The 25,738-nt window shown below is 47.1% G+C and overlaps 2 protein-coding genes across 5 annotated transcripts in view; one reads left to right on the top strand and one right to left on the bottom strand.

The window, feature by feature from the left end:
• Window positions 1-11,190, top strand: part of LOC116938879 (striated muscle preferentially expressed protein kinase-like) — a 52,350-nt gene extending 41,160 nt beyond the window's left edge. For all 4 annotated transcript variants that reach the window (XM_076058301.1, XM_076058298.1, XM_076058314.1 and 1 more), the window contains 7 exons: window positions 25-189; window positions 744-873; window positions 1,334-1,576; window positions 3,039-3,262; window positions 4,577-4,652; window positions 4,940-5,089; window positions 5,467-11,190. In XM_076058301.1, coding sequence (XP_075914416.1) covers window positions 25-189; window positions 744-873; window positions 1,334-1,576; window positions 3,039-3,262; window positions 4,577-4,652; window positions 4,940-5,089; window positions 5,467-5,695 — 1,217 coding nt within the window. In that variant the 3' untranslated portion in view covers window positions 5,696-11,190. The remainder of the gene's footprint in view (window positions 1-24; window positions 190-743; window positions 874-1,333; window positions 1,577-3,038; window positions 3,263-4,576; window positions 4,653-4,939; window positions 5,090-5,466) is intronic.
• LOC116938619 (guanylate kinase-like) lies at window positions 9,896-22,255 on the bottom strand. Its single transcript, XM_032945970.2, has 8 exons — window positions 22,130-22,255; window positions 14,820-14,940; window positions 14,547-14,588; window positions 14,215-14,311; window positions 13,447-13,585; window positions 12,861-12,945; window positions 12,429-12,514; window positions 9,896-12,058 (listed from the first exon to the last, which is right to left on the bottom strand). Exons 2-8 carry the CDS (start codon window positions 14,929-14,931, stop codon window positions 12,026-12,028), a joined length of 594 nt encoding a protein of 197 aa, XP_032801861.2. The 5' UTR covers window positions 14,932-14,940; window positions 22,130-22,255; the 3' UTR covers window positions 9,896-12,025.
• Between the last annotated feature and the right edge of the window lie 3,483 nt (window positions 22,256-25,738).

Consider the following 25,738-nt stretch of genomic DNA (forward strand, 5'->3'; position numbering starts at 1 on the left):
CCTGTGATGCTTGCACCACCGTAGGCCCAGGGGAGCCTTGGAAAGAGGTGGCGAGCGGCCTCTCGGACACGTACCACCACGTGGGTGGCCTGTGCCAGGGCCTCGCCTACCGCTTCAGGGTGGCGTGCGCAACGCGCGCTGGCAAGGGCCGCGGCAGCCCCGCTTCGGAGCCCGCGCTCATCCCTGGAGGTGCGGGGAGACGGCCGCGGCGATGTGGCCAATATACTTTGACGAGTTCCCTCCCGTCTTATCTTCGATGCGATGGGGCTGCGTGAGATCTTTCCACCTGCTCCTGTCTTCCACCATCTTCGTGGCTTCCTGTAACTACTTGTAGCCAGGACTTAATTTCTCGCTCGCTATTTTCTGGAAAACTGTCAGCCCCGAGGCATTTTGAGAGTGCATGATTTCTGCCCTCCTAAAAATGCCTCGACGCTGATGATGAGACGTCGAAACCGGTCCAGAGTTTGCTTGCATTGAACCAGCGCTGCGGAATTATGCACGGACAAAAGGCCTGCCGGTTGGGGGGGGTTGTAAATGTAAAAGATACTTGCATTTTGTATGTGCAGGGACAGATATATGAAGGAGTTCAAGTGTCCGCTTCTTTTAATCATAAATTTGGGTTTGGGCCGGTGTAACAATTCCGTCACTAGGTGGCGCGCGTGTTCGACGTGAGACTGCTTCTGGCTGCACCAGGGGGGCGGGTGTGTGGCGAGTTTAAACCGGGTCTCGCCATGCATCTTCAGGTCGAGCTTTGGGAGTGACAGCGAGGTCCCGTCGTGACATCGCGGGCCCACCGGCAACTGTGGCGACCGCGCAGGGCCACGCGCAGGGCCACCCGCAGGCTCCTTACACCTTCCTGGAGGAGAAGGCCAGGTACTCATGTCGCATATTCACTCACCAACCTCATCATCAGCCACAAGCTTTTTTTGTGTTTAGTTTGTGATCCTTCCCCGCACCTCCGATTAGCACGGTTGGCTACGTACAGTGCGAAAGGTGATCAACATACATACATTGCTACACCATTGCTCACGGTCTTGCAATGCCATAATGCATCGCACTCTTGCACATGAGCTAGTCTCGTCGTTTCACCTGAGTGCTCATTTATCTTATTGGGTGTGTCACACAACGGTGGTAGAGTGGGTGGGATCTCAGAGGCAGCTCTGTGGTGTCCGCTTCAGCGCCCACATTCTGCAAGAGATCCAAATAGATTTTTCGTGTAGCCACATCGCGCCGATATCACAACCGGCATAGAATTATGGGACAAGCCAAAAAAACACGAACAAAAATGTTTGCCCCCGTTTTGAACGCTCGAACTGCTTGGACGGCGCGGCAGGGGCCGTTTCGGCGTGATCCGGGTGTGCCGCGAGAACGCCACGGGCCGCGCGTTCGCCGCCAAGGTGCTGGCCGCGGCGGACGAGGAGAGCCGCGCCTTGGCGCGCGCCGAGTTCGATGCCCTGCGCTCGCTGAGCCACGAGCACGTGCTGGCCGTGCACGAGGCGTTCGTCACGCCGCGCCACGTGGTGCTCGTCACCGAGCTCGTCGGCGGCAGCGAGCTGCTGCAGCACCTGTGCGAGAGGCGAGTGCGGACATGCGCCGGAGGGCGGTCGAGTGTTGCGTGGGTTTGTCAGAATCAGAATATTTACTTACGCCGGAGGAATCCGATGAGCTGCAAAGCTCTTTTTCACAGACGGCCAGCAGGGGGCAGGTCATTGCACGTGGTCAACCGTGGTGGTTTTGCTGCTGTTCCTGGAGGAGCCCTAAGGTGGTGGGGAGGGGGTGGGTAGTGTCTCCTGGGGCCACTAATTGGGGTTCGGCCAGAAGACTTCAGAGACGCCTCTTCCCCCGAGGGTCTCCGGCGCTTGCTTATTGTGGTGATTTCGCTGTGGTTATTTGGTCAGGTAATTGAGGTGGAGGGGTGACCAGCTCCACGCCTCAAGGTGCACCTCGTCTGGCACTTAGTGGTAAACGGCGGTTGTTATTGTTGTGGGTGTGGGGAGTGGTAGTGTAGTGGTGAGCACACTTCACTGCAAAACTGGCGACGCCAGTCCGATTCCCGCTCACGGCCAACATCAGCGGCGAATATCTAAACCGGTCCTGGGCCTCTCCTAAGTCGCATCAGCCTTACATGAGTACCTGGTGCGGTGTGTACACATCACCCCCTCGAATGCCGTGCCGTTCTAAGTAGTTGCTATATGGGGGATCTTTTTTTTGCGTCTGCGTGCATGGCTACGTCAATGTGTGTGTACATGTGTTTCTGTGTGTGTGCATTAATATCTCTATTTATGCATGTGTATTCGTGTGCCTGTCTCTCTTTGTGCATTTGTGTCCGTATGTATGTGCATGTGTTTGGCACTGTCCATGTGTGTGTGCGTGTGTCTCCCTTTGTGCTTGTGTGTCTGGCTTGTTCTGCGTGTGCACATATCACAGTACCTCACTTTGTGTGTGTCTACGTGTGTCTATGCGTGTGTGTTTGGGGGTCGTCCATAAATGACGTCACGCACCGAGGGGGGTTGAGTCAGACATTTCTGATGATGTGTGACGAGGGGGGGTTTGAGACATGTGACGTCACATCAAAAGCGCAACTTTAAATAAATATAGACAACACGTTCCACTTAATTAAATATACATTTTAATAAATGTTTTCTCCTACAACATCAGAGTGCAGCGCCACATTAAATACACACTACAATGACAATAGTTTAAAGCGATTTGATGCATGTTTTATTTTCAAAATGGAAATATGGTTTTGGCGGGGGACAGAGCTTTGTGACGTCATATTTGAGGGGGGGGTCTGACTTTTTGTGACGCCGTGTGACGAGGGGGGGGGATCAAAAATCGTCCAAAATCGCGTGACGTCATTTATGGACGGCCCCTTAACACAAACTGTAACGACAGCTCCCCCCCTCCGTCCTTTCCCTGATATTGTCCCGCGCTCCGCGCTCACAACACAATTCTATTCCTGGTCTGAAGAGGTAAAGAGGTACGTCCACTCTGGGTAAAAACACGCGCCTCGACCCCCCGTGACCCTGCGCACACAGGGTTGCCTACTCCGAGGAGGACCTGGTGCTGCTGCTGCGCCAGCTGGCACGTGCACTGGAGCACGTGCATGGGCGTGGCCTGCTGCACTTGGACGTGTGCCCCGCCAACGTCGTCGTGAGCCCCACACGCACGCTCAAACTCATCGACTTCGGCAGCACACGGAAAGTCGCCGCGCTGGGCACGGGGGGCAACAGCGGGAGCAGCGGCACCCTGGAGTACAGCGGTGGGTGGCGGGGTGCCTGAGTGGCTGGGTGGCTGAGTAGATGGATGGCTGGGTGGCTGGGTGGCTGAGTAGATGGATGGCTGGGTGGCTGAATAGATGGGTGGCTGAGTAGATAGGTGACTGAATAGATGGGTGGCTGAATAGATGGGTGGCTGAGTAGATGGGTGGCTGGGTGGCTGAATAGATGGATGGTTGGGTGGCTGAGTAGATGGGTGGCTGGGTGGCTGAGTAGATGGGTGGCTGGGTGGCTGAATAGATGGGTGGCTGAGTAGATGGGTGGCTGAGTAGATGGGTGGCTGGGTGGCTGAGTAGATGGGTGGCTGGGTGGCTGAATAGATGGGTGGCTGGGTGGCTGAATATATGGCTGGCTGGGTGGCTGAGTAGATGGGTGGCTGAGTAGATGGGTGGCTGAATAAATGGGTGGCTAATGGCTGAGTAGATGGGTGGCTGGGTGGCTGAGTAGATGGGTGGCTGGGTGGCTGAATAGATGGGTGGCTGGGTGGCTGAGTAGATGGGTGGCTGGGTGGCTGAGTAGATGGGTGGCTGGGTGGCTGAATAGATGGGTGGCTGGGTGGCTGAGTAGATGGGTGGCTGAGTAGATGGGTGGCTGGGTGGCTGAATAAATGGGTGGCTAATGGCTGAGTAGATGGGTGGCTGGGTGGCTGAGTAGATGGGTGGCTGGGTGGCTGAATAGATGGGTGACTGAGTGGCTGAGTAGATGGGTGGCTGAGTAGATGGGTGGCTGAGTAGATGGGTGGCTGAACAGATGGGTGGCTGGGTGGCTGAGTAGATGTGTGGCTGTGTGGCTGAGTAGATGGGTGGCTGGGTGGCTGAGTAGATGGGTGGCTGAGTAGATGGGTGGTTGGGTGGTTGGGTGGCTGAGTAGATGGGTGACTGGATGACTTTGTGGATGGTTGACTGAGTGGCTGGGAGAAAGAAGGACACCCGTATCAGAAAACATGCACAAGTTAGAGATATAACACTGACTCTTACGCATAAGTAATTGGGCTTTGGCAGGATGCGTTGCGAGAAGGGATGATGACTGGTGGTTGAGCCAAAGGATCACGTCTGAGATGATGCCACCACGGAGATGGAGCAATGAACCCCCTTCTAGTGCAGGAGCTAGATGGATTGTTGCATCACAAGACTGTGCGAAATTGCCATGTCTTGAGAAGGCTGTCATCCAGCAGACGATGATACCTCAAGTGGGACTGACATTTTATCTCTGCGTCCTGTAACTATTGTGGTTTTACTGCTCTCTCTTCCCTACCCTGACCCCAATTGTACCACCCCACCACCTTCCTCTGCCTCCAGCCCCGGAGGTGATAAAGGGAGGAGCGTTCAGCACCCCTGCAGATATTTGGGGTCTGGGCGTCATCACATTTATCGTGTACGTACCACACAGCAACCCACAATGCGGCCCTAACCTCCAACTCTCATCCGTAAGTGAGAGTGACTCGGATAACCCTGGAGAGTTTATAAAATACTCAATCAGCGATAGGGCTGTGGCAGAGTCAGGGCGAGATGATTATTGTCTAGGTTGCCTTTTTATGTGCGAAATCCATGATGCTGCTGCTATGTACGGCACACAAGCCGCAACCGACGGTGGTGGGACCCGTAGTGTGCGTGCTTTACCGGTGCCCACTGCTGTGTGTGGGTGCTCGGTGCGGACGGCAGACTCAGCGGCGGGCATCCGTTCCTGGCGCCGAGCGTCGAGCAGACGTGCGCCAACATCCGCAGGGCAGAGGTCAACTTCGGCAGCTGCTACTCGAAGGTGTCGAGGAACGCGGTACTCTTCCTCAAGAACATACTCCTCCTAAACCCCGTGTGAGTCACGAGTTGCTGCCCGTGTGCGTTCATATGCTTGCATAGTTCTTTTGTCAATCCACTGCCGGATGAGTGGATTAGGGTCTTCTCACACCGTTTAGCTCGTGGGGGTTATTAGACCGTACTGTGGCCGCGCTGATCAGTGCGGGTTGGTGAAGGCGAGGGAGCGTAAACGTGCGAATGCATAAGTTACGTCAGCAGAGGGCAGTGCAGCAAAGCCCATTGTTTTCTTAAACTTTCTATGCTCCAACGCGTTTGCTCTCCGCCTTTAGCGGTCTGCACTGACCGGCAGGCTTGAAGTGTCGACAAAACAACCCCCACGACCCGGCCGACAAAAGTGCGGCGTGTGTACATGGTGCATTGTCGCTGCGTTGCAGGAGCCGTCCCACCTCGCCCGAGTGCCTGGCAGCGCCGTGGCTGCAGGATGACCCCGTGAGTCGCTCGCGTCGCTCCTCGTTGCTCTTCCCGTCCCGGGCGCTCCGCACCTTCATTCGTGCTGAGGAGGAGCGGCGGCGCCGTGTCGCCACGCGGCAGAATGTGGGGCCCACGGCGGCCCAGACTCAGGGCCAGAGGAAGGAGCTACAGAACCAAGGCCAGGACCTGTAGGGCATGTCTAGGGATCTCCAGAGTCTAGACCAGGATCTCTAATGGCATAAACCAGGACATCCAGAATCTGGACCAGGATCTCGATAGTCTATGACCTCTACAGCAGAGACTGGGATCTCTAGTGCCTCGACCAGGACCTCTAGAACAGAGATGAGGACCGCTAAAGTCGAGCCCAACATTTATAAAGTCTAAACCATGACCTCTGGGAGTCTCGACTCGAGTGCTGTATTAATAAACTGCGTGGCACGGGTGCACGGTGTGGTTGTGGGGGAGCTGCGCAGCCCCGCTGGGGAGTTTGACCGGCAGGGATCGCCCCCTCTGCCCTCGCAGTGACCCCCCCCCCCCTCCCCGGACCGTGCCCCAAAACGCGCCTTAATGTGGGGCCGCCCCTAGAGGGGGGCCCTCCTCTCAGCATCCGGCCTGCAGCACAAACCGCATACTGTCGTTCACAGCAGTCAAGTAAGGGGCCATACATTCAGTGCGTACGCATGGAGGGGGGGTTGACCCAAATGCGTACGCTTACGTATGGGGAGGGGTCTACTGACAATGTGCGTACGCATAAAAAACGGGGGGGGGGGGAGGTAAAGCCTCGATTATAATTTGTCTACATTGGCCTTCAAATGAGTTAGATAGTCCGGCGGTGGACTATCTGTTTGCTTAAACACGTTCATATTATTAAAAATCCTTGATCGTTTCTGCGTGGATTAAATATCGGCCGTTCTATAGGATTCGGGGGGGGGGGGTGTAAAGAGTACGCCTGCGTACAGGGAGGGGGGGGGGAAGTTTTGACAGATTTTTGCGTACCTACTCAATGGATGGCCCCTAACGATTCACCAACCCCCCCCACCCACCCCTCATGCTAATTCGATTGTCTTTACCAGTTTTTGTATCTAGTTTTTATTATTTCTATTCCCCCCCCCCCCATCTCATTCGTAACAGTTGGGTTCGCTCATTTAGCTTGAATGTACCATTCGCATATCGTTTGCATACGGCTTTTACAAACCGTGATGTAATTCTCACGCACACGACTTGAGGTGTATCGCGAGGGTAAACGTCGGTTTTAACTGATGAATCGGCGCACCATTACATGCCCTGAGCTGTTAGTGCACCCAGGAGGGGATTATTTGGAGCGGGAGCAACTCGTAGAAAGTGCCGACTGCACCGCTCACTCTACCGACGCTCTCACTGCCCCATGATGGAGATTACGCCGGGCGACAATTCTCTGTCACACAGCCAGCTGCCAAAACACTGTAGCTTCCACGAGGCTGTCAAAAAAACATAGCCACGTCTGGTTAGCTCCCCTGCAACGAACAGGAATCTTTGGACAAGGCTACTGCTCCCCTCAATTCTCAGAAATAATAGCAGAGGGGCATGATGCCACATTTTTACATGGGTAACCATACACCCTCCACCCCCCAACAACAATGATTCACATCTTCTCCTCCACCCACATCACCCGCTGATCCCCGCGTGCGTTGTGCAGAGAGAGCCATGAACGCACGCGCTGCGTGCTTAGCCCGCACCATGTGCCTTTTAAGGGGTTCTTGTTACTGATCCTTTACACATCTGAGTCGAGCTGTGGCCAAGCGGTGTACGCACCATGCTATAAACTCGGCACCCTAAATTCAATCCCCGGCCATGATCGTACAGATCCTGCTTGCACCCCCCCCCCCCCCATCTCAACCTTGCACCAACCAGCACCGGCACTAACCAGCGTAGTGAAGTATGGTCAAACAACATCCATAACTGACATGGCATGGCCTTAAATTATTATTAGACATTTGAAGTGTGTACATGGATGTCATGAAGTACATTTTAAAGTTTAGTCTAAAGCAGTAATTGCTGTGTTCATACTCCTACTACTACGGGAATTGTGTGATCGCCGGTCTGGACGGGCGGTGGGGTGTTACGTGTTCATTTAAAGCAGGGGTGGGGAACGTCCGGCCCGCGGGCAATATAAGGCCCGCGAAATCATTTGGTCTGGCCCTGCCAAGGCAACCGCAGGCGGGACTCGAAATTCAATAAATATAGGAGCAAACCTGGAAAAGCAGTTGCGAGTAGCAACATCATCAATACCAGCTAACATCGCATGCCTCACCAAAGAGAAGCAGTTCCAGCCATCGCATTAGGGGTGAGTTAATTAAATGTTTGACCAAATGTAACAGGCTAATTCTTAAGTTGATGATTTTGTATGGCCCGCGAACGATGTTATAAATATCCAAAGGGCCCTTGGCAGAAAAAAAGGTTCCCCACCCCTGATTTAAAGAGACAGCCGTGGCCTGGCGGGCATCAATGTCTCCGCCTCTCCCACGATGGGGGGCGTGCTGTGTTGCACGGGTCGAGCTCAGGTGGTTTCTCTTCCACTGGGACGCATGCCGGCTATGGGCGGTGCTGGTTAAATACACACTACGTGCTTGTGGCGCAGAGGTGAATGTTAAGCCACCCACCGTAGATTGCCATGGGCAAGGCCAGATTTGGGAAGGGGGGTGGGGTGGATATTTATCCAGGGCCCAAAACTCCATATATCGTTACAATTTTCTATGAACAAAAAAAGGACTGTTTATTCATAGTATTGTTTTTAAAATTAAGGATATAAACAATATTGCCTTCATTAAGGTGGTATTTTGTGTGTCTACGTGGAGGAGCCGGGGGTGGTCTTTTCTGCCAGAGCGTCCCAGAGGATAAAATGTCTAAATCCAGCCCTGGCCAAGGGTGGTGCCACAAGATGAAGGCTGTGTATAATTAATATGTTTTAATTAACGTGCGTGACGCTTGTTATTTCCAAGAAAAGCGATAATTTGTTGAAGAACTAAAGTTACCGTCATGTCTCGGGAGACGAGGGTTTTGGAATAACCTTTGTATAATTGTGTAATATAAAAAAAAAGTGCTGCTGTTTTAAAGCAATGTGAATAAAATTAGTAGAAAAAAGCATACAAAATAAATACATGTTTTAATTATGTTGGAAGCAAAATGGAACAAGCATTATATTTCGCTCGTGACGGATTAATCATGAAGTCAGGAACACAAACGAGCAACGAGGCATCACTCATCTCTGATAGCAGCCCCAAGCCAGTATGGAAATTCTACATTCATGTGGCAGTGGCCAGCCTTGCCATATAATAAAACAAATAATTGACGAACTGGGAGTTTATTTGGACCCAGATGGTTCATGGGCTGGGTTGAGGTCCAACATGGAATATGAAAATCATAACCTTCCGAATTAACGAGCCAAGGGCTTCGACCACTGCACTACCGAGATGGCTGTGGCAGGATGACGAGCTGCGTTGATGTCAGGGTGGTACAGACTGCGTCACACCTGGCGAAGGAGGTGTGGACCCGATGATGCAAGGGATGAAATAAAGACCGCAGTCCAATGCCCCCCCCGCCTCTTCATAACCCGGCGCCTGGGCCCTCCCGCCCATAGACTCCGGTATATTTGCACTGCCTGCAAACCTTTGCACGGAGCGGCACCCACGTTGAGAATGGCGTATAACGCTTCATTGTCTATTTATCTCGTGCATCGTGACCTTTTCTTTCACAGCTGCTTCAAAGTCTCTTGAGAGGAGGCGGGCTCCATGAACAATTGAGGTTTGCCTGAAAATCTGGTTGCTATTTGCTGCTGTCAAATTGGCCTTACATTTACCATTCAATTGCAAGGTCCCCTCAAAAGTCTTTGTTCAAGAGCAGCTTACGAAAGAGGCAGACTCACTCATCATGTTTTGTCTTAGTGATGATTAAATCCTATCAGTGCACGGTTGTACATGTTAAATACTATCTGTAGCTGCTGCATACTAGATTGAGAACATGTATAGACGGAGTGGAGTGCAGTGATTTGTGCACTGCACTGCCCTATGAACCCAGCGACCTGTGTTTTATTGGCCATGGCTTATGAGTGGTGATATCTGAACCAGTCCTGGATGCCCCTCCACCTTCTCCAACCTGTAAGCAGTACTGATAATAATGGTAAAGTATGGTCAAACAATCCTCCAGCATGGGGATGGCTTCATCTTGCAGAGCACTGACAAGATATGGCCAAGAAAAATGCATGTATGAACGACTAATTATTTAAGCTCACCATAAATTAAATGGCACTTTCATTACAGTCACCAAGTTGCAACGCTGTCTGTGCAGCATATAAATATATACATCTAATATCCATGCACAGGTCACTTCTGAGAAGAAAAGTTCAAGACTCACGAGTTAGAAAAACAAGGGATTTTTATGTTACTTAAAATGCCTTTCCCATTGTTGATAGATATGTTGTACAGACTGAAAAACAAAGTTAATGTGCATAAGCAACCAGTGAGACAAAGGCACATTAACGGGCATCTCTATTACAAAATAAATCCAGAAACATTAGTACCAGCTTAAAAACAAACCAGAAAAATGATATTGTATTACCCACAAAGGTTAATACAAAAAAATATGCCATGCAATTTGTACTTTAAAAATAACCATAAAAAAGTGAAAAATCAACATGTAAATCATTCAGCCTCATCTGCATCACAATTGCAATGGCAGTTGAGGACTTACTGCTGTCCCGCTGTTCCCTTGACAATGCAATCAACATGGATGCACGGGGAGCAAACAAGCAAAACAGATCAATCAAGCCAAGGAATGTAAGGCTACGATACATTACGATCCAGCCTTTAACGTATAACACTTACACGTGCACACGTGATTATGTAACACGCGGAGAGTCCAACTCGAAGAGAAAAACTGAAGGATTCTACGTTATTTAGCATTTCTATTCCAATGTTCCCATTCTGACAATACATCCCTTGTGCTACAGGTATCCCTCGATTTACAAACGTTGGGTTTACGAAATTGTGTAAGCACAATTCACAAATTATGGACACTTTGATTCACGAAATCGAATTTCCATGAAATGAATACATTCATACGGCACGCGACATGACATCAAACAAAAACCACCCGGGAGCTGCGTCATCCATCCACGCCAGTGTCACGTTAAACCTACAGTGCAACAGTAATGCCGCCACATCACCTTTCTAGTCATTCATTCTTTTAGAGAGTTCCCTGAAAAGGTTAATTATTTTTGCTTAAAATGTATTAATATTTTTTATTATGTATGTTCTTTATCATTTATCATTGTTGTATTGTGAAGTGATATGTGTACATTTTGAGGTTATGAGTAAGTTGGAATGACTGTCAGAAACACATCCCAAATTTTTAGTATTAAATTAATGTGAAAAGCCATTCCGATTTACAGAATTTCGTTTTGCGCGTGTTTTTTGAGCGCATCCCTTTCGTAAATAGAGGGGTACCTGTAATATGTATGTGTACTGTATATATCTAACTTCGATAAGTAGAGGTAACATTATATTCCGTGGATCAGCGCAGTTCATGATACACTGCACTTTCAATCAGAGCACGACAATGCTGAGGACACTTCACTTCGTGATGCGATTTGGATAGTGGACACTTTGTATCGTGATGCGATGCAGAGAGAATTGGCATAAAATTGTGAAAAATTACGAAACTAACACAAAGAAAAATAAGCACACGACATCCACAACCCCACTGGTTCAACTGCTGGATGTTTGTCACTGTATCGACTAAAATGTTTTATTAAACTGCTTCGGCTGGCTGTAAAACATATAGCGATGTGCAAGCAGTGGGAATATGTGACAAGTACTCTACACCTATCATAACTGTTAGCCGTGGGAAAATTTGATTTGAAATCGCTTTTGATATGAATTTTACAAACAAACGATGAGGTCCAATTTCACCAATGCAGGAAAATAAATTGTGACAGCAGCAGGTTTAACTATAGGACCTACCCATAAGATTATTCAAGTAAACTGAAATAACCCAGCTGTCATCTAAATTATAACAGCTTATTTTTTTATACTTTAAAATGTAAACCTTTTACTTTTAATGTGGTGTGCAAAACAACTAAATAGCTATACCAAGTGCAGGAATGCAAGGGAGATTATTACATGGAGATAAATGGGCCCTTATTGAAATACCGTAGAAGCTGGATATAAATCACACCTTAAAAGGAACACATGCTTACATTAAACTGGTGATGGGAGGCAAAGGGTGACTTCTGATACAAGCACGACTTCGAATATGAGCACAGCTGGCTTTGCTCCTAAATAATGGGCTAATATATTCAGCTTCTCCTGTATACAGATTAAAAAGGCTCTCAATAAAACATTGAAGACTACATGATATGATTGAAACAAGCGAGAGGGGGCACACGATGGCAGCCATGAAGCCAATGCAGTAACGTAAGTACGTTACTTTCCCTAAGGCTTCACGCCAACCCAGCACGTACACTCATCCTCTTCACGCCATGCGCCTCTAGCCATGGGCATTCTGCACCTTTGCGATCTCCTGCAGGGGACGGGGGTGGGAACAGAAAATTAATCAGCGTTCATAGGCACATTGCGATGCTGCCGTGGTGTGATGGTTAACGCAATGGACTTGCAATGCAGAGATTGCCTGTTCGATTATATCTCCCAAAAGTATAAATTGGGAATGTCAGTTTGCGTGTGGTTGGACAAAGTGTGGCCAGTGTGGTAGAGTAGACCAAATACCCTGCAGGTGGAACTTTTCTGTCAGTGTTGCGAGTAATTGCAGGGCTGCACCTTTACCTTTACCACCTTTCATTGCCACAAAGAGTAACAGCATCTTCTGGTAACCAGCTAGTAATGCAACCACATCTCACTGGTTATGGATAACAAGTTTAAAATGAGAGGAATACCTTTTTGACAAGTTCCTTAAGTTGTGCATAAGCCTCTTGTAGTTCATCATTCACTACTATTGCATCAAAGGCTCCTGGCTCCTTACCTGAAAATAAAATCAGTTGAGGATATGCATGCATCCTGTGTAGAGCAAAGTAAACATGTGGCATGTGAAAAATCAACAAACCAAGTGGAAACAAGCTGACTTGCAAGGTTGGCTCGTGGTAACAAAAAAACACTAGTGATGAAAATCCAGTCAAGACACAAGAATCACTTTCCAGGAATTATTACACAAGAGATGGATCGATTCAAAATCGATTCAATCTACATATATGGGTGTAGAAAGGAATGCAGCTGCATTGCTCCGTGGGTAGGAATGTCAACACAAAATGCCCCTGAAGCTCAGCTCAAGGTACGGCGATCAATAGTCATGGACGGGAATCGGCACTGACTGAATTCGATCTCTTTCTTGGCCGCCTTCAACCTCCTCTTGAGACTGTCGTCATTCTCAGTCTTCCGGAGACGCAGTCGCTCCTCCTGTAAAGTCGGCATGCAGCAGGTTTTACCGGATTTACCGGTTTGAGCCTCGTGAAGATAAATTATAACGTCGAAGATAAGCCATACATGCGCACAGATTCCAAAATGCATGCCTTCATATAGTGTAATAACCTTCCAAGCCGCATGGCGAAATGACATCACACGTAATTGGGTCGTGGGGAGGCAACGTGTGTACATGGTGTCAATTCATTACTCGAGCTGAAAAGGCTTATCTGCTCAATTAAAGTTTTTTTTTATCAAGTTTTTGGCAATCCTTTAATTAGTTTGGCTGGTTTTCTGTAGAGTAAGTGCCAAATACACAACTTCATATTTTATAATATTGAATAGTTACCAGAGTAATTGTGACTCCATGTTAAACATAAGCATGCAGATGGACAAGCAGAAAGATGGACAAAGCTGCTGCCTTCATGCTTTAAACCTTAATTTTCGACTCTTCTTTGAGTACAGCATACGGCCCAGTGGAATGGGCAATGCACGTACCAGGATGGTGATGGATGGTGGCTGGATGGAGATGTAGAGGGGATTGAGGTCAGTCTTCTTCATGCTGTGCACTCCTTGCATGTCTATGTCCAGGATGCAAATCTGGTTCTTGTCCAGCACTGCCCTCACTGCAGACTTACTACATGACAAGATTGCAGAAATATTTTGCATTCATGTAATTTCACATGCTACTTTATACAAGCCATTAACTGATTAAAAATATTAACTAGACCAAGGGTCCATAGTAATTTTAAGGCATGTGCCACAAAGGGAATCTCTCGACTACCCATGGGTAAAGAGTGTTACATTGAAACCTAGCGAACGTCATGCCCCATTATCGAGCGACGTTACGTTTGCAAACAAGAGCATTATTCAGTGAGCATTCGCAATATCTCGAGTACTTACGGACCCCATTCAAAACCACGCCGCAGGTTGGTTCCACATGCTGTAAGTTGTGCACCCCTGAAGTAGCATGCCTCTTTGCATTCACGAAGGATGCATATTTCACATTTTGTGGCACACAAATGTAATGCTCATACCACAAAACAAATAACTTTTTTCAATACAGCATTTTTATGAAGCTTTGTGTGCTCAATACACAGGAAACAATTAGCCTTTCGGTGGCAAGAGAGCACTGCTTGGTCCTGGGTGTGCTGCAATATGTTGTGATGACATGATCTTTAAAAATTATGAGCACAACAAAGGTCACTTGAAGGTCATATTAAGACAAGCGCAGTATAATACAATTAGCTAAAGGCAAGATGAGACCTGGTGCCGTAGAGGTTTCCCGAGTACTCAGCGTGCTCGATGAACTCCCTCGCGGCAATGAGACGTAGCATCTCTTCACGGGTCACAAAGTGGTAATCTGCACAAACACCCAGGCTAATTATTTGCAATATTGACTCTCACACAGATAGACAACTTATTGCATGCTTGACAATGATGTTTGATGCTCATATACCCAGTTAGTGGAAAACACAATCACGTTGTTTTTCTCTGTAACAAGTGGCACATTTTTATATTTCATTTTATGCAAGACTGTTGCAGTAAGCTGTTTTTCCTGGCTGGAAACATTATTTCTGTTTTCAATCCGCAATTACCTTTCCCAGTTACTTCTCCAGGCCTTGGATTCCTTGTAGTGTCTGAAAAAGAGAGAAGGTATTGTTGACATAACTTTTCAAATCACTATGACAGTCCACAGAACAAACATTTATTCTGTCCTCAGTGCCCTTACAAATGTGGCTGAACATGTCACTTGTCACTATCATCCACAATCCAAAGTGATGCTGGCTGCCAGCTTGCTGTTATCACACATGAAAGAGTGAGCTGGCATGCTCCAACCTGAGCTGAGCGGTGTATTGTGATGTCCTTACGTGACACACTGAGGCCAAACACGCCCTCAAACTCGGACATGAGCTTCTTGATGAGGGTGCTTTTCCCACAGCCCGAGGGTCCGCTCAGTACCACGGGGCGAGGTCCAGCCATGATTCTGCACTGCAGGGGGAAGAACGACACGCGGATTTAGCCACTGAATATGCAGAGGTTTAATACACATTTGGAGAACGGTTCTGGACGTTGGTGTAGGTGAAGGTGGTGTTAAGAGAACGAGACCTTTGCGGTGCGTGCGATTGCTCTTGCGCACGTACAATAACAATACTGGTTAGTGAAGTGAGGGAGGGGGGGGGAACCCAGAACCAGCTTAAAAAACACTCAACCAGTTTAGATACGACTTGTCATTGCAAGTCATAGCTAGGGATGGAATTCCAGTTGTTTGGTTCATAGTACAGTGAGCTAACCACTGCACCACCACCACTACCCCTGCACATTTACATTGTTGAAACACCTCTTTGTGATCGTTTATTTAAAAATAGTTTATGCTTGTACCTCTACACTGAACGCTGTGTACTTCACAGTCTACGTATGTAAAGTTAGTGAATTAAGCCGAGTGCTAAAGGCAACAGTTAACTGTGCCATTAACATTGCCTATTATATTTTAAATGGTAGGTTTTGTAGCTGTAAGACCTCAACAGTGCACCTAAGAATTCAAAAAGTCAGAAAACATCTTCGTGTTCCATCCAGCTGTTTCCAGCCCTGATCTAGTGGTGCATACTTCACATTGCTATAGCGAAGTCCAACTTGAGAATCACAGAGCCACAATCGTGGATCAAGGAAACTTCTGGTCGTGTTTTTGAAAAATGACAACCATCAATGCTGCATTACTGCAATTAAAGATTTACAAAACGGGTTATTCATTAGCACTTCAGATTAGGCCAGATAAAACCGCGTTGCTTGTGCAGAATTTATATCTCCTGTCCTTTACAGCACAAGGGGCAGCTAAAAATAACTCAAAAGAAATGTGGATGGTGCCCGTTCGGATGAATAGACTAGGCACTGCCCATACAGCCACCCACACAGCAATGCACTGCATGGAATTACACCTCACAGGTCATGCGTGCAGACACAATACCAGGACACAACTATGCAGAATCTATGAACATGCATAAACACTCAAGCACAGCCAATAATGCATGCTTGTGACCACAAAGCATTCCACACAATACTCGTGTTCAGGAAACGCAAACACGTTTCTTGTCATCTCCTTTGTGTGACAGTGTGTGACAAAACCACATGCATGAGCTGGTACATCAATGCACACTGCAATATGAATGCATAAAATACAGACTGGGAAAACTCACAGATATTACTCATAGATATTAAAAACACAAAGCTATATATGTGCCCACACAATGAGATATAAACATTCACGCTGGCATATACAAAGCCAAATATCCCCCGTATAGCGTTAACAAGACTTTTAGGGTAAGTACTGTTTGCGAGCACCTATGAAGGTGGTGGGTGGCCAGCACTCTGCCTGACGGCCTTTGTCTCTGTAGTGGAAATGTTTACACATCGCATCAGGTAATAATTTGAGGCCGAGTCAACTTAGAGGAGGCCCATGACCGGTTCAGATAATTGTCACTAGTGTTGGCCATGAGCTGGCATTGAACTCTGGAAGCTGGGTCCGTAGCGCAGCACACTAACCACTGCTCCACCCTATATAAACACACAGATACACATGAAGACACATTGGCATATGAACAAAATACAAGTGAGGGTAACTTTACCATATTCTTGGTTCTTTTGGTAAAGTCATGTAGAAGGGAAACAATAAAATATTTAAAATATAAAACAATTTAATTCTCACGACGTTTCGACTGCAACACAAGCAATAATCATCAGGTGTGAAAACCACAGCAAGAAAATTTGAAAAAAGTGGCGGTTTTTTTAACGTTAGAACCACGGAGAGCGATTTGGCAGTTATTCAGATGGACGAGTCCATCTATGTTCGGAAGAGGAGGGGGAAGACGAAAATAATGGATGCGGTCTGAAAGCCACCGTAAGCGTGAACAATCAATTAAGACCTGAAATGGTTTATCAAATCCTTCCAATGATTGCTAAGCCAGAATCCATCTTCTCGGTTGAAATTGTCTCTGTGTTTGTATACAGTGAGGGAAAAAATATTTGATCCCCTGCTGATTTTGTACGTTTGCCCACTGACAAAGAAATGATCAGTCTATAATTTTAATGGTAGGTTTATTTGAACAGTGAGAGCCAAAATAACAACAAAATCCAGAAAAACGCATGTCAAAAATGTTATAAATTGATTTGCATTTTAATGAGGGAAATAATTATTTGACCCCTCTGCAAAACATGACTTAGTACTTGGTGGCAAAACCCTTGTTAGCAATCACAGAGGTCAGACGTTTCTTGCAGTTGGCCACCAGGTTTGCACACATCTCAGGAGGGATTTTGTCCCACTCCTCTTTGCAGATCTTCTCCAAGTCATTCAGGTTTCGAGGCTGACGTTTGGCAACTCGAACCTTCAGCTCCCTCCACAGATTTTCTGTGGGATTAAGGTCTGGAGACGGGCTAGGCCCCTCCAGGACCTTAATGTGCTTCTTCTTGAGCCACTCCTTTGTTGCCTTGGCCGTGTGTTTTGGGTCATTGTCATGCTGGAATACCAATCCACGGCCCATTTTCAATGCCCTGGCTGAGGGAAGGAGCTTCTCACCCAAGATTTGACGGTACATGGCCCCGTCCATCGTCCCTTTGATGCGGTGAAGTTGTCCTGTCCCCTTAGCAGAAAAACACCCCCAAAGCATAATGTTTCCACCTACATGTTTGACGGTGGGGATGGTGCTCTCCGGATGACGTGATTGCTATGCTCCAGGGTGATTTCAACAAACTACAACATTAGCTAGTTGCTCTTAAACTAGTCCTGAATACCTCCAAAACCAAGGTGCTATGCTTCTCACCAGGACTAAAGCAGGAAATTATTTTTCCCCAATTACATTCCTTAAATAATTATCAAATAGAGCAAGTCAAGATCTATAAGTTTATTGGGGTCATCCTGGAATCAAAACTGAATTTTTAAGATCACTTTGATTATATTGGTGAAAAGACAAAAATAAAAATTGGTTTTCTGTATCGACACAAGCACTGCCAACCCCCTATGTTCCGTTTGGAATTGATAAAAGCTACCATACTGCCTCTAGTGGATTACTGTGACATCGTGTATAAATCAGCCCCAAGTACTGTACTGAAGAAGCTTGATTCCATATATCACTCGGCCTTAAGATTTGCATTGAACTGCCCATATAGGACTCACCACTGTGATCTCTACATTGGGTCAACTTAACATCTCTTAATGTTCGACGGCTTGTGCACCAGACCTTATTTATTCACGATGTACTTACTAAAAAATCTGCAGACTACCTACTGGATCTCCTCTCTGTTTCAGAGAACAAATTTGACCTCAGGTCTTCGCTCATTTACCAGCTTCACATTCCCTATTGCCGTACAAAAACTGGAGGAAGGGCCTTTGCTATTGATGCCCCCAGGGTCTGGAATGCTATTGCCAATAAACTGCAACTTGAATCACTACCTATGCGATCTTCACTCAAAACTGCTCTAGAGGAGTTGTACACCCCTAGCTGCCACTGCTATTCAGTGGCCTAAAATAAAATAAAATGTTTCGCTCCAGATGACTGCTGCAAAGTATGATCTGTATTTAGATTTAGTGTGCTGATCTTAAAGGTGCATTGAAAAAATTGATACTCCGACTGATGCTCCTGTTGTTGTGGAGTGACTCATGCAGCCAGCTATAGCTCTAGGGTTTGGTGTTACATGTTGTTTATGTCGTTTATTGTGAAAATTCGGTCACAGTTCCTATGATCACTGTTACATTGCTTTTATGGCTTTATTTTTGTGATGTCGAAAAGTTTTTTGGTTTGGCCATGTTTGTTTGTTGTAGTACGGAGTTAGACTGATGCCCTTAATCTAAGTTGTCTTGTGGTTGTTGTTTGACTTGCATCCCACTGGGTTTTTTGCACACAGCGTTGGTGTATGGTGCTTTTTCAGGAATATTTTGCTGTTTTTTTTCCTGGATTTTCTGTTTGCAGTCACATAGCCACTTAAGATGTTTAATTGTTCATGTTTTTTGTTTGTTGCGGTTGCACCCGATTCAAGAGCCGAATGGCTCACAGGGCTATGCCAAATAAATGAAAACTGAAAAAAACTGAAACTGTGTTCTTGGGGTCATAGGCAGCATTCCTCCAAACACGGCGAGTTGAGTTGATGCCAAAGAGCTCCATTTTGGTCTCATCTGACCACAACACTTTCACCCAGTTGTCCTTTGAATCATTCAGATGTTCACTGGCAAACTTCAGACGGGCATGTATGTGCTTTCTTGAGCTGGGGGACCCTGCGGGCGCTGCAGGATTTCAGTCCTTCACAGCATAGTGTGTTACCAATTGTTTTCTTGGTGACTATGGTCCCAGCTGCCTTGAGATCATTGACAAGATCCTCCCGTGTAGTTCTGGGCTGATTCCTCACCGTTCTCATGATCATTGCAACTCCACGAGGTGAGATCTTGCATGGAGCCCCAGGCCGAGGGAGATTGACAGTTCTTTTGTGTTTCTTCCATTTGCGAATAATCGTACCAACTGTTGTCACCTTCTCACCAAGCTGCTTGGCAATGGTCTTGTAGCCCATTCCAGCCTTGTGTAGGTCTACAATATTATCCCTGACATCCTTGGAGAGCTCTTTGGTCTTGGCCATGGTGGAGAGTTTGGAATCTGATTGATTGCTCCCTTTAAGAGTGTGCTCCTAATCTCAGCTCGTTACCTGTATAAAAGACACCTGGGAGCCAGAAATCTTTCTGATTCAGGGGGTCAAATACTTAGTTCCCTCATTAAAATGCAAATCAATTTATAACATTTTTTGACATGCGTTTTTCCGGATTTTTTTGTTGTCATTCTGTATCTCACTGTTCAAATAAACCTACCATTTAAATTATAGACTTTGTAAGTGGGCAAACGTACAAAATCAGCAGGGGATCAAATACTTGTTTCCCTCACTGTATACAAACACAGACAATTTCAACCGAGAAGATGGATTCTGGCTTAGCAATCATTGGAAGCATTTGATAAACCATTTCGGGTCTTAATTGATTGTTCACGCTTACGGTGGCTTTCAGACCGCATCCATTATTTTCGTCTCTCCCCTCCTCTTTTCCGAACATAGATGGACTCGTCCATCTGAATAACTTCCAAATCGCTCTCCGTGGTGCTAACGTTAAAAATAACTGCCACTTTTTTCAAATTTTCTTGCTGTGGTTTTCACACCTGATGATGATTGCTTGTGTTGCAGTCGAAACGTCGTGAGAATTTTATTGTTTTATATTTTTATTATTTCCCTTCTACGTGACTTTACCAAAAGAACCAAGAATATGAATCCCTGCAGTCACGAAAGCTTTAAATCAAAATTTTACTTTACCATACTTCACGATATCCATTCTAGATTTGAAGCTTTCGTGACTGCAAGGATCCATACTCTTTGGTTCTATTCGGTAAAGTCATGTAGGTAAAAAATAAAACAAAAATCACGTTTCGGCCACAACACAAGCGGCCTTCATCAAGTGAAGGGACCAGACTGCTTAAAAGCCGTGGTCTGAGCTTGGCTCTGTTTCACTCCAGCGCAGTCTTCGAGACAGTCTGGTCCCTTCACCTGATGAAGGCCGCTTGTGTTTTGGCCGAAACGTCGTGGTTTTTGTTGTTTTATTTTTTACCTACGTGACTTTACCGAATAGAACCAAAGAGTATTCACGATATCAGTCCGGTTTGGTGGATATAGGATGCAACCACATGAGAGCGTAGAAGTGCAATACAACAATGGATTATGCTGCACTGCCTCTGCTGTTCACAACGTAGAACACAGTAGCCTCATTTATGGATAGTGGTCACCCATACAAGAATAATCCAAGCTCAATCCAACTTGTGCCAAATCATCAGGAAGACGTTCGATCTCGACGGATGCCACAAGCAAAAGAATCTCTAGCCATTCTAAATTCGATAACAGGCGTTTACAAACTCCACAAGCATCTCAGCTCCACTGTTTTGATCCACTCGGTGTTTTCCCGACTACGATTCACTTGCATTCGAAAGGGGTAAACACAAATGCCGTATGAATGTACTCCGTGAACTTCGCACCGTACGTAGCCAGCCAACCGTGCTCATCGGAGGTCTAGGAAATGCTGCATGCAGTCTTTAGGGGAAGGGAATTAAGGCATTTGCGTGTTTTATGGCTTCATTAAAGACACGCCAAGCCGCGTAACTGACATAAATATGGCTATTATCATCACCATGAGTGCCAGGTGTACATGTGCATTCACGCTTAATTAGAGGCCGACAACATTATCCGTGTCTCGCCGTTTCTCTTTCTCTCTTTGTGTGTCTCTGAATGCCTGTGTGTGTGTCGTCGTTATATGAAGGTGTGTATCGTAAGGTGAAGGTGCATGCGTCTCTTCGAGTGTCTGTGGTCCATCTTTGTGACTTAAGTCTCGATGGGTATGTCTGGATCTCTGCCTGCCGTCAATCTCTCTCCGCGTCTCCCCGTGTCTCCGTGTCTTCTCTGGATATTACTCCATGGCTGTGTCTCTCTCCCAAAGTCGCTCTCTATGCTAGGACTCCCCAACTCTGGGGGTATCCCGAACTTTATAAGATATCGCACACAGTTATCCCACACCACCACCTCCACCAAAAGATTCGCCAGACATCCTTGACAGGTTGTTGGGACGAGTGCCGTTAGCGATTATGAACGCCAGCAAGGAACACTGAAGGGGGTGTAGTCAGAACCACGCCTCGGCCGCCTTTGTCTCCCCACTGCTTCAAAGGTTTAAGGCCGAGTTTACCTCGGGTAGGCCCACGATCTGATCAGACATTCACCACTGATGAGTGAAAAATCGAACTCTGTTCGCCGGATTCGTTGCGCAACCTGGCTGAATGAATCTCCACAAATCACCACCACCACCAACTCCTCCTCCTCCTAAGAAGCATGCCGGGGCATCGCCCAAATCCTCCTGTCAAAGGAGATGTCCCACGGCAACAACCACGATCCTCAATCCATCGCTCATCAACGCCCACCGTCAACGCGGACGGCGTCTCGCTCACTCGCTGCTCTCCACCACCTTCTCCAAAGCGAGAGCCGCGCCAACCGCAGCCGCCGTCAACGCCAATCGAAGTCAAACGACGCCGCCGCCGCCGCCGCCGCCGCCGCCGCTAGGAATACCGACAACGCGGCGCCGAGCAAATACAAAGCGAGCAACAACAACCCCGATACGAACCCGCGGTGGTGAACGCGACCAACGCCGGCTGCCGACGCCGCTGCCACAGACGCGAGGCCACCGAGCGCGCCGCCTCAAAGAAGACCGCGGCGAGTGGCCGGCACGGAAGTCGGAAGCGCGAGTCGCCCCTGGGGCACGCGGCGCCACGAGAGCGAGCGCACGTGCGCGCTCACTTGCTGCCCCGGAGGCGTTTCTCATTCTAAATAAGAAAGGGGGGGGGGGGAGGGGCGTAACCGGGGCCCCACCCCCCACCCCCGATGACGTTTCCCCATCTTTGTTTTTGTTTAGGGGTTGGAAGGTTTCCGCTGGACCTCGGTTTGTGCCGAGCGGAGCCGTCAAAAGTCGCCGCCGCTATCGTTTGGTTTTCCGTTCCCCATTCACCACGTCGCATAGGCCGGCGTGGTGAAGTATGGTTATAAATTATTATTATTATGTCTCCCCGCATCACCACCAACCCGCACTGGCCAGCGTGCGCTGAAGCGTGGGTCAATAGAACGAGAGAGACATTTCGTCCAGCAGTGGATTGATCATGACTTATGTTGCTGCTGCTGATGATGATGACGATACGGTGTTATTTGGATGTTTTCAGTACGATTAAAATACAAGTAAACAGTGTTCACTGCTCATCTGTTTACTTTTCTGAGCCAATTATGGAGGTTCCGCGTTCTCTTGCGTGGGGGTAGGTGGGGGGGTTGATGAGAGTTGAGTCCATTTCTACGGCAGTCTTAACTTCCCACAATGGTACCTGTTTTACCCACCCTGGGTGAATGATACGCCGAGCTGAACCCCCTACCTGTATAAGTATTTGAAGTGACAACAGTTCCGATTGCGATTCTAACTACTTAAAGCACCCGCACCTCTTGGCGGGATTAAATAATACAAATTGCCAGTGGCTTTATTATGTTTATGTATTACAGACATTGCTCTCGCAATGTTATTATTGGGTTATCAAACTGCAGTGGTGTAATGGTTATCACACTGGACTTGCACTTCATAGTCGTGTGTCGTGGGATAAAGTGTGGTGGATACTCTCATAACCTCCTCATAGGTCTTGCGTTTAGTTTGCTGTCCTTCCCCCGCACGTCTGGTTAGCAAGGTTGGCTACGTACGGTGCGAAAGAAGTTCAACATATATACATCTCCCCACATAGCAAACATTCATCAATGGAATTTATCCAAACATCCCGATGGAGGACGCCCGTGAAACATACTCTTGTTTTAATATTGAATGAAAACACGTCTTCAATTGTTGCATGGCTGATTAGGTTGAGCCTCGCTCAGCTGTGTCAGGCTGTTTGATGTTTTGGTTTGTAAGGTGTTTTTTTATGCATTGCTACACATTCCCATTACACAACCACTCATGCGTCTCCATACCTCATCGAGAAACGTATCTGAATCATGTATTTCAGGTTTGTTTTGCCCTTCTAAACCTGGTCGTTCTAGTATCACTTTTGTTATGTACTTTTTACGACCCATTTAAAAATACCGTTCAATGGGGAAATCACCGAGTTTTTTTTTTAAAAGATCATCCGTCTCATGAAGTAGTGTGACTTAAAAGTCTACTGAAACCGAGAGAAAGAAATATATGTTGACACATGAAACAAAAGTACATTCGTAACACCAAAAAATCATGAAAACATGTGCGTGGCACAGGGAAAAATATAGCACTTCATGCCATCACAACACATCAGTGTTATTGTAGAATTTTGGTTGCATAAAGTGACAAATGTCTGGTTAAAGTGGTTGTGAATCGTTCTCTATATTTCTGCTGCACTGGCTCTGCCTCGTATGTTTATAACAGAATAAAAATGACTTGAAGGCCACAGCATTTTTTTTGACAACGCAAACATGATGGTCATATATATACACACACAGGGCAATCCATCTATAGATACCTCACTTATTTCTGACACCCTTATCTATATCACCTCAGCTTACACATCATTCATGTAAGCAAATTACATTGGCTATGTTGGACGAAGTGCATCAGTCGAGTGTTAACATTTAAAAGAAGTGTACTGGGACTGATGGGAGACATTTAGAGACTTATATAAAATGTTGCTTTCTCTCGTTTCTCTATTATTTCAATGGGGTATCGATATATGAATGAATAACATTTAACTTATAAACCCAACGTGTATATAGTATCGATTGCCCTTTCAGCTCCAAACGAAAACAAATATCCCCCGTATAGCCTTAACAGACTATTGGGGCAAGTGTTGTGAGCGAGAATCTCGCCGGTACAGCACACGAGTGGGTGGCTAGCAACACGCTCGACCGCCTTTGTCTCCCTAGTGGCGATGTTTATACACCGCAATAGGTACTCATTTGAGGCTGAATCTACCTAGGTGATGCCCAGGACCAGCTCAGATAATGGTCACCAGTGTTGGTTGGGAGTGGGAATCGAACTCGGCTGGCTGGGTTTGTAGCGCAGCGCGCTAGCCGCTAGCCTACTGCCACCCCCCCCCCCCCCCCACACACATTGTTAAACCAACATCACACCGGGGCTTGAACGTGTCCCCTGACTTTCTCACAGCTATGCAAGCAACTTTGAGCACACAGGCAAACTGAATAAAAATATCCTAATGTACGTACTGAAAAGACTACAAATTAATGCAGCTAGTAGTTTGTTGACGGAGCACAGTAGCCAATTGAACGCTAGTCCTACACCTAACCCGAACTAGCTACGAGTATTAGCCGTCCCACTAACCATAACCCAAATTATCCAACTATTTAACCCTGTCACTGACCCTAACGTTAACTCACCAACCAACCACAAGTACGAGCCGAGCAAACTATCCAAAGAGCCACTAGTGCTAGTACTGCCACTGACCCTAACAGACCTAAACTATTTTTGTTTATTTTACCAGGTAAAGCCCACTGAGCTATATCGCCATTTCTTCAGAAGCGACCTGGCCACGAAGGATAGCTCAACCAAGTGGCTTATCATGTGCAAATTTGTAGCAGCCAAATACTCTCAAAATAACCAATAGGACTAAACCTGCCATCAACCCTAACTATCCAGCCAGCCACTAGTACCACCTTAACCTCACCGCCAGCTCTTAGCCAGGGCCCCGATTTAATTGTTTGGCTTCTTTTCACATTCACGACCCCTTTAAAATTACTGTCCGCTTTTCAGTTCTGGTTTTCACAGCGCCACGTGCACACACACGTAAGGGGTTGGGCCCAGAGTCACAAAAACGCCAAGCGGCCGGAAACAAACAACACCATTTAAAGTTCAATTGTAAATAGTGAATAGGTTTCTTGAATTAAAGCAAATGTGTGTATAGTTTGTGCTCATTTTCACCGTAAACCGTAAACAGTTCGGACACACGTGCACGTGGGTAGTGAGTTGTTCGTAGTAAATAAGCTACAAGTGCCGCTATCGTACGTGTGAGCAGGACGTATTGTATGGCCTGAAATGACGGCAGGACATGGCCACTCAAAGCAACCAACAGGGGAACTATAAATCTGGGGCGAGGGGCTCCGAAAGTGGAGATTGAGCCGTGAAATGTGTGACATGGACAGAATCGTGACGTTCAAACGACTAAGTCTTCTTCATCTCCCATTCTGCGGAACATGTGGGAACAGAGGAGATACTTTTTTTTAC

The sequence above is a fragment of the Petromyzon marinus genome, chromosome 4, assembly GCF_048934315.1.
Source record: "Petromyzon marinus isolate PM22_M1 ecotype Great Lakes invasive population chromosome 4, UKy_Petmar_22M1.pri1.0, whole genome shotgun sequence".
NCBI classification, from domain to species: domain Eukaryota; kingdom Metazoa; phylum Chordata; class Hyperoartia; order Petromyzontiformes; family Petromyzontidae; genus Petromyzon; species Petromyzon marinus.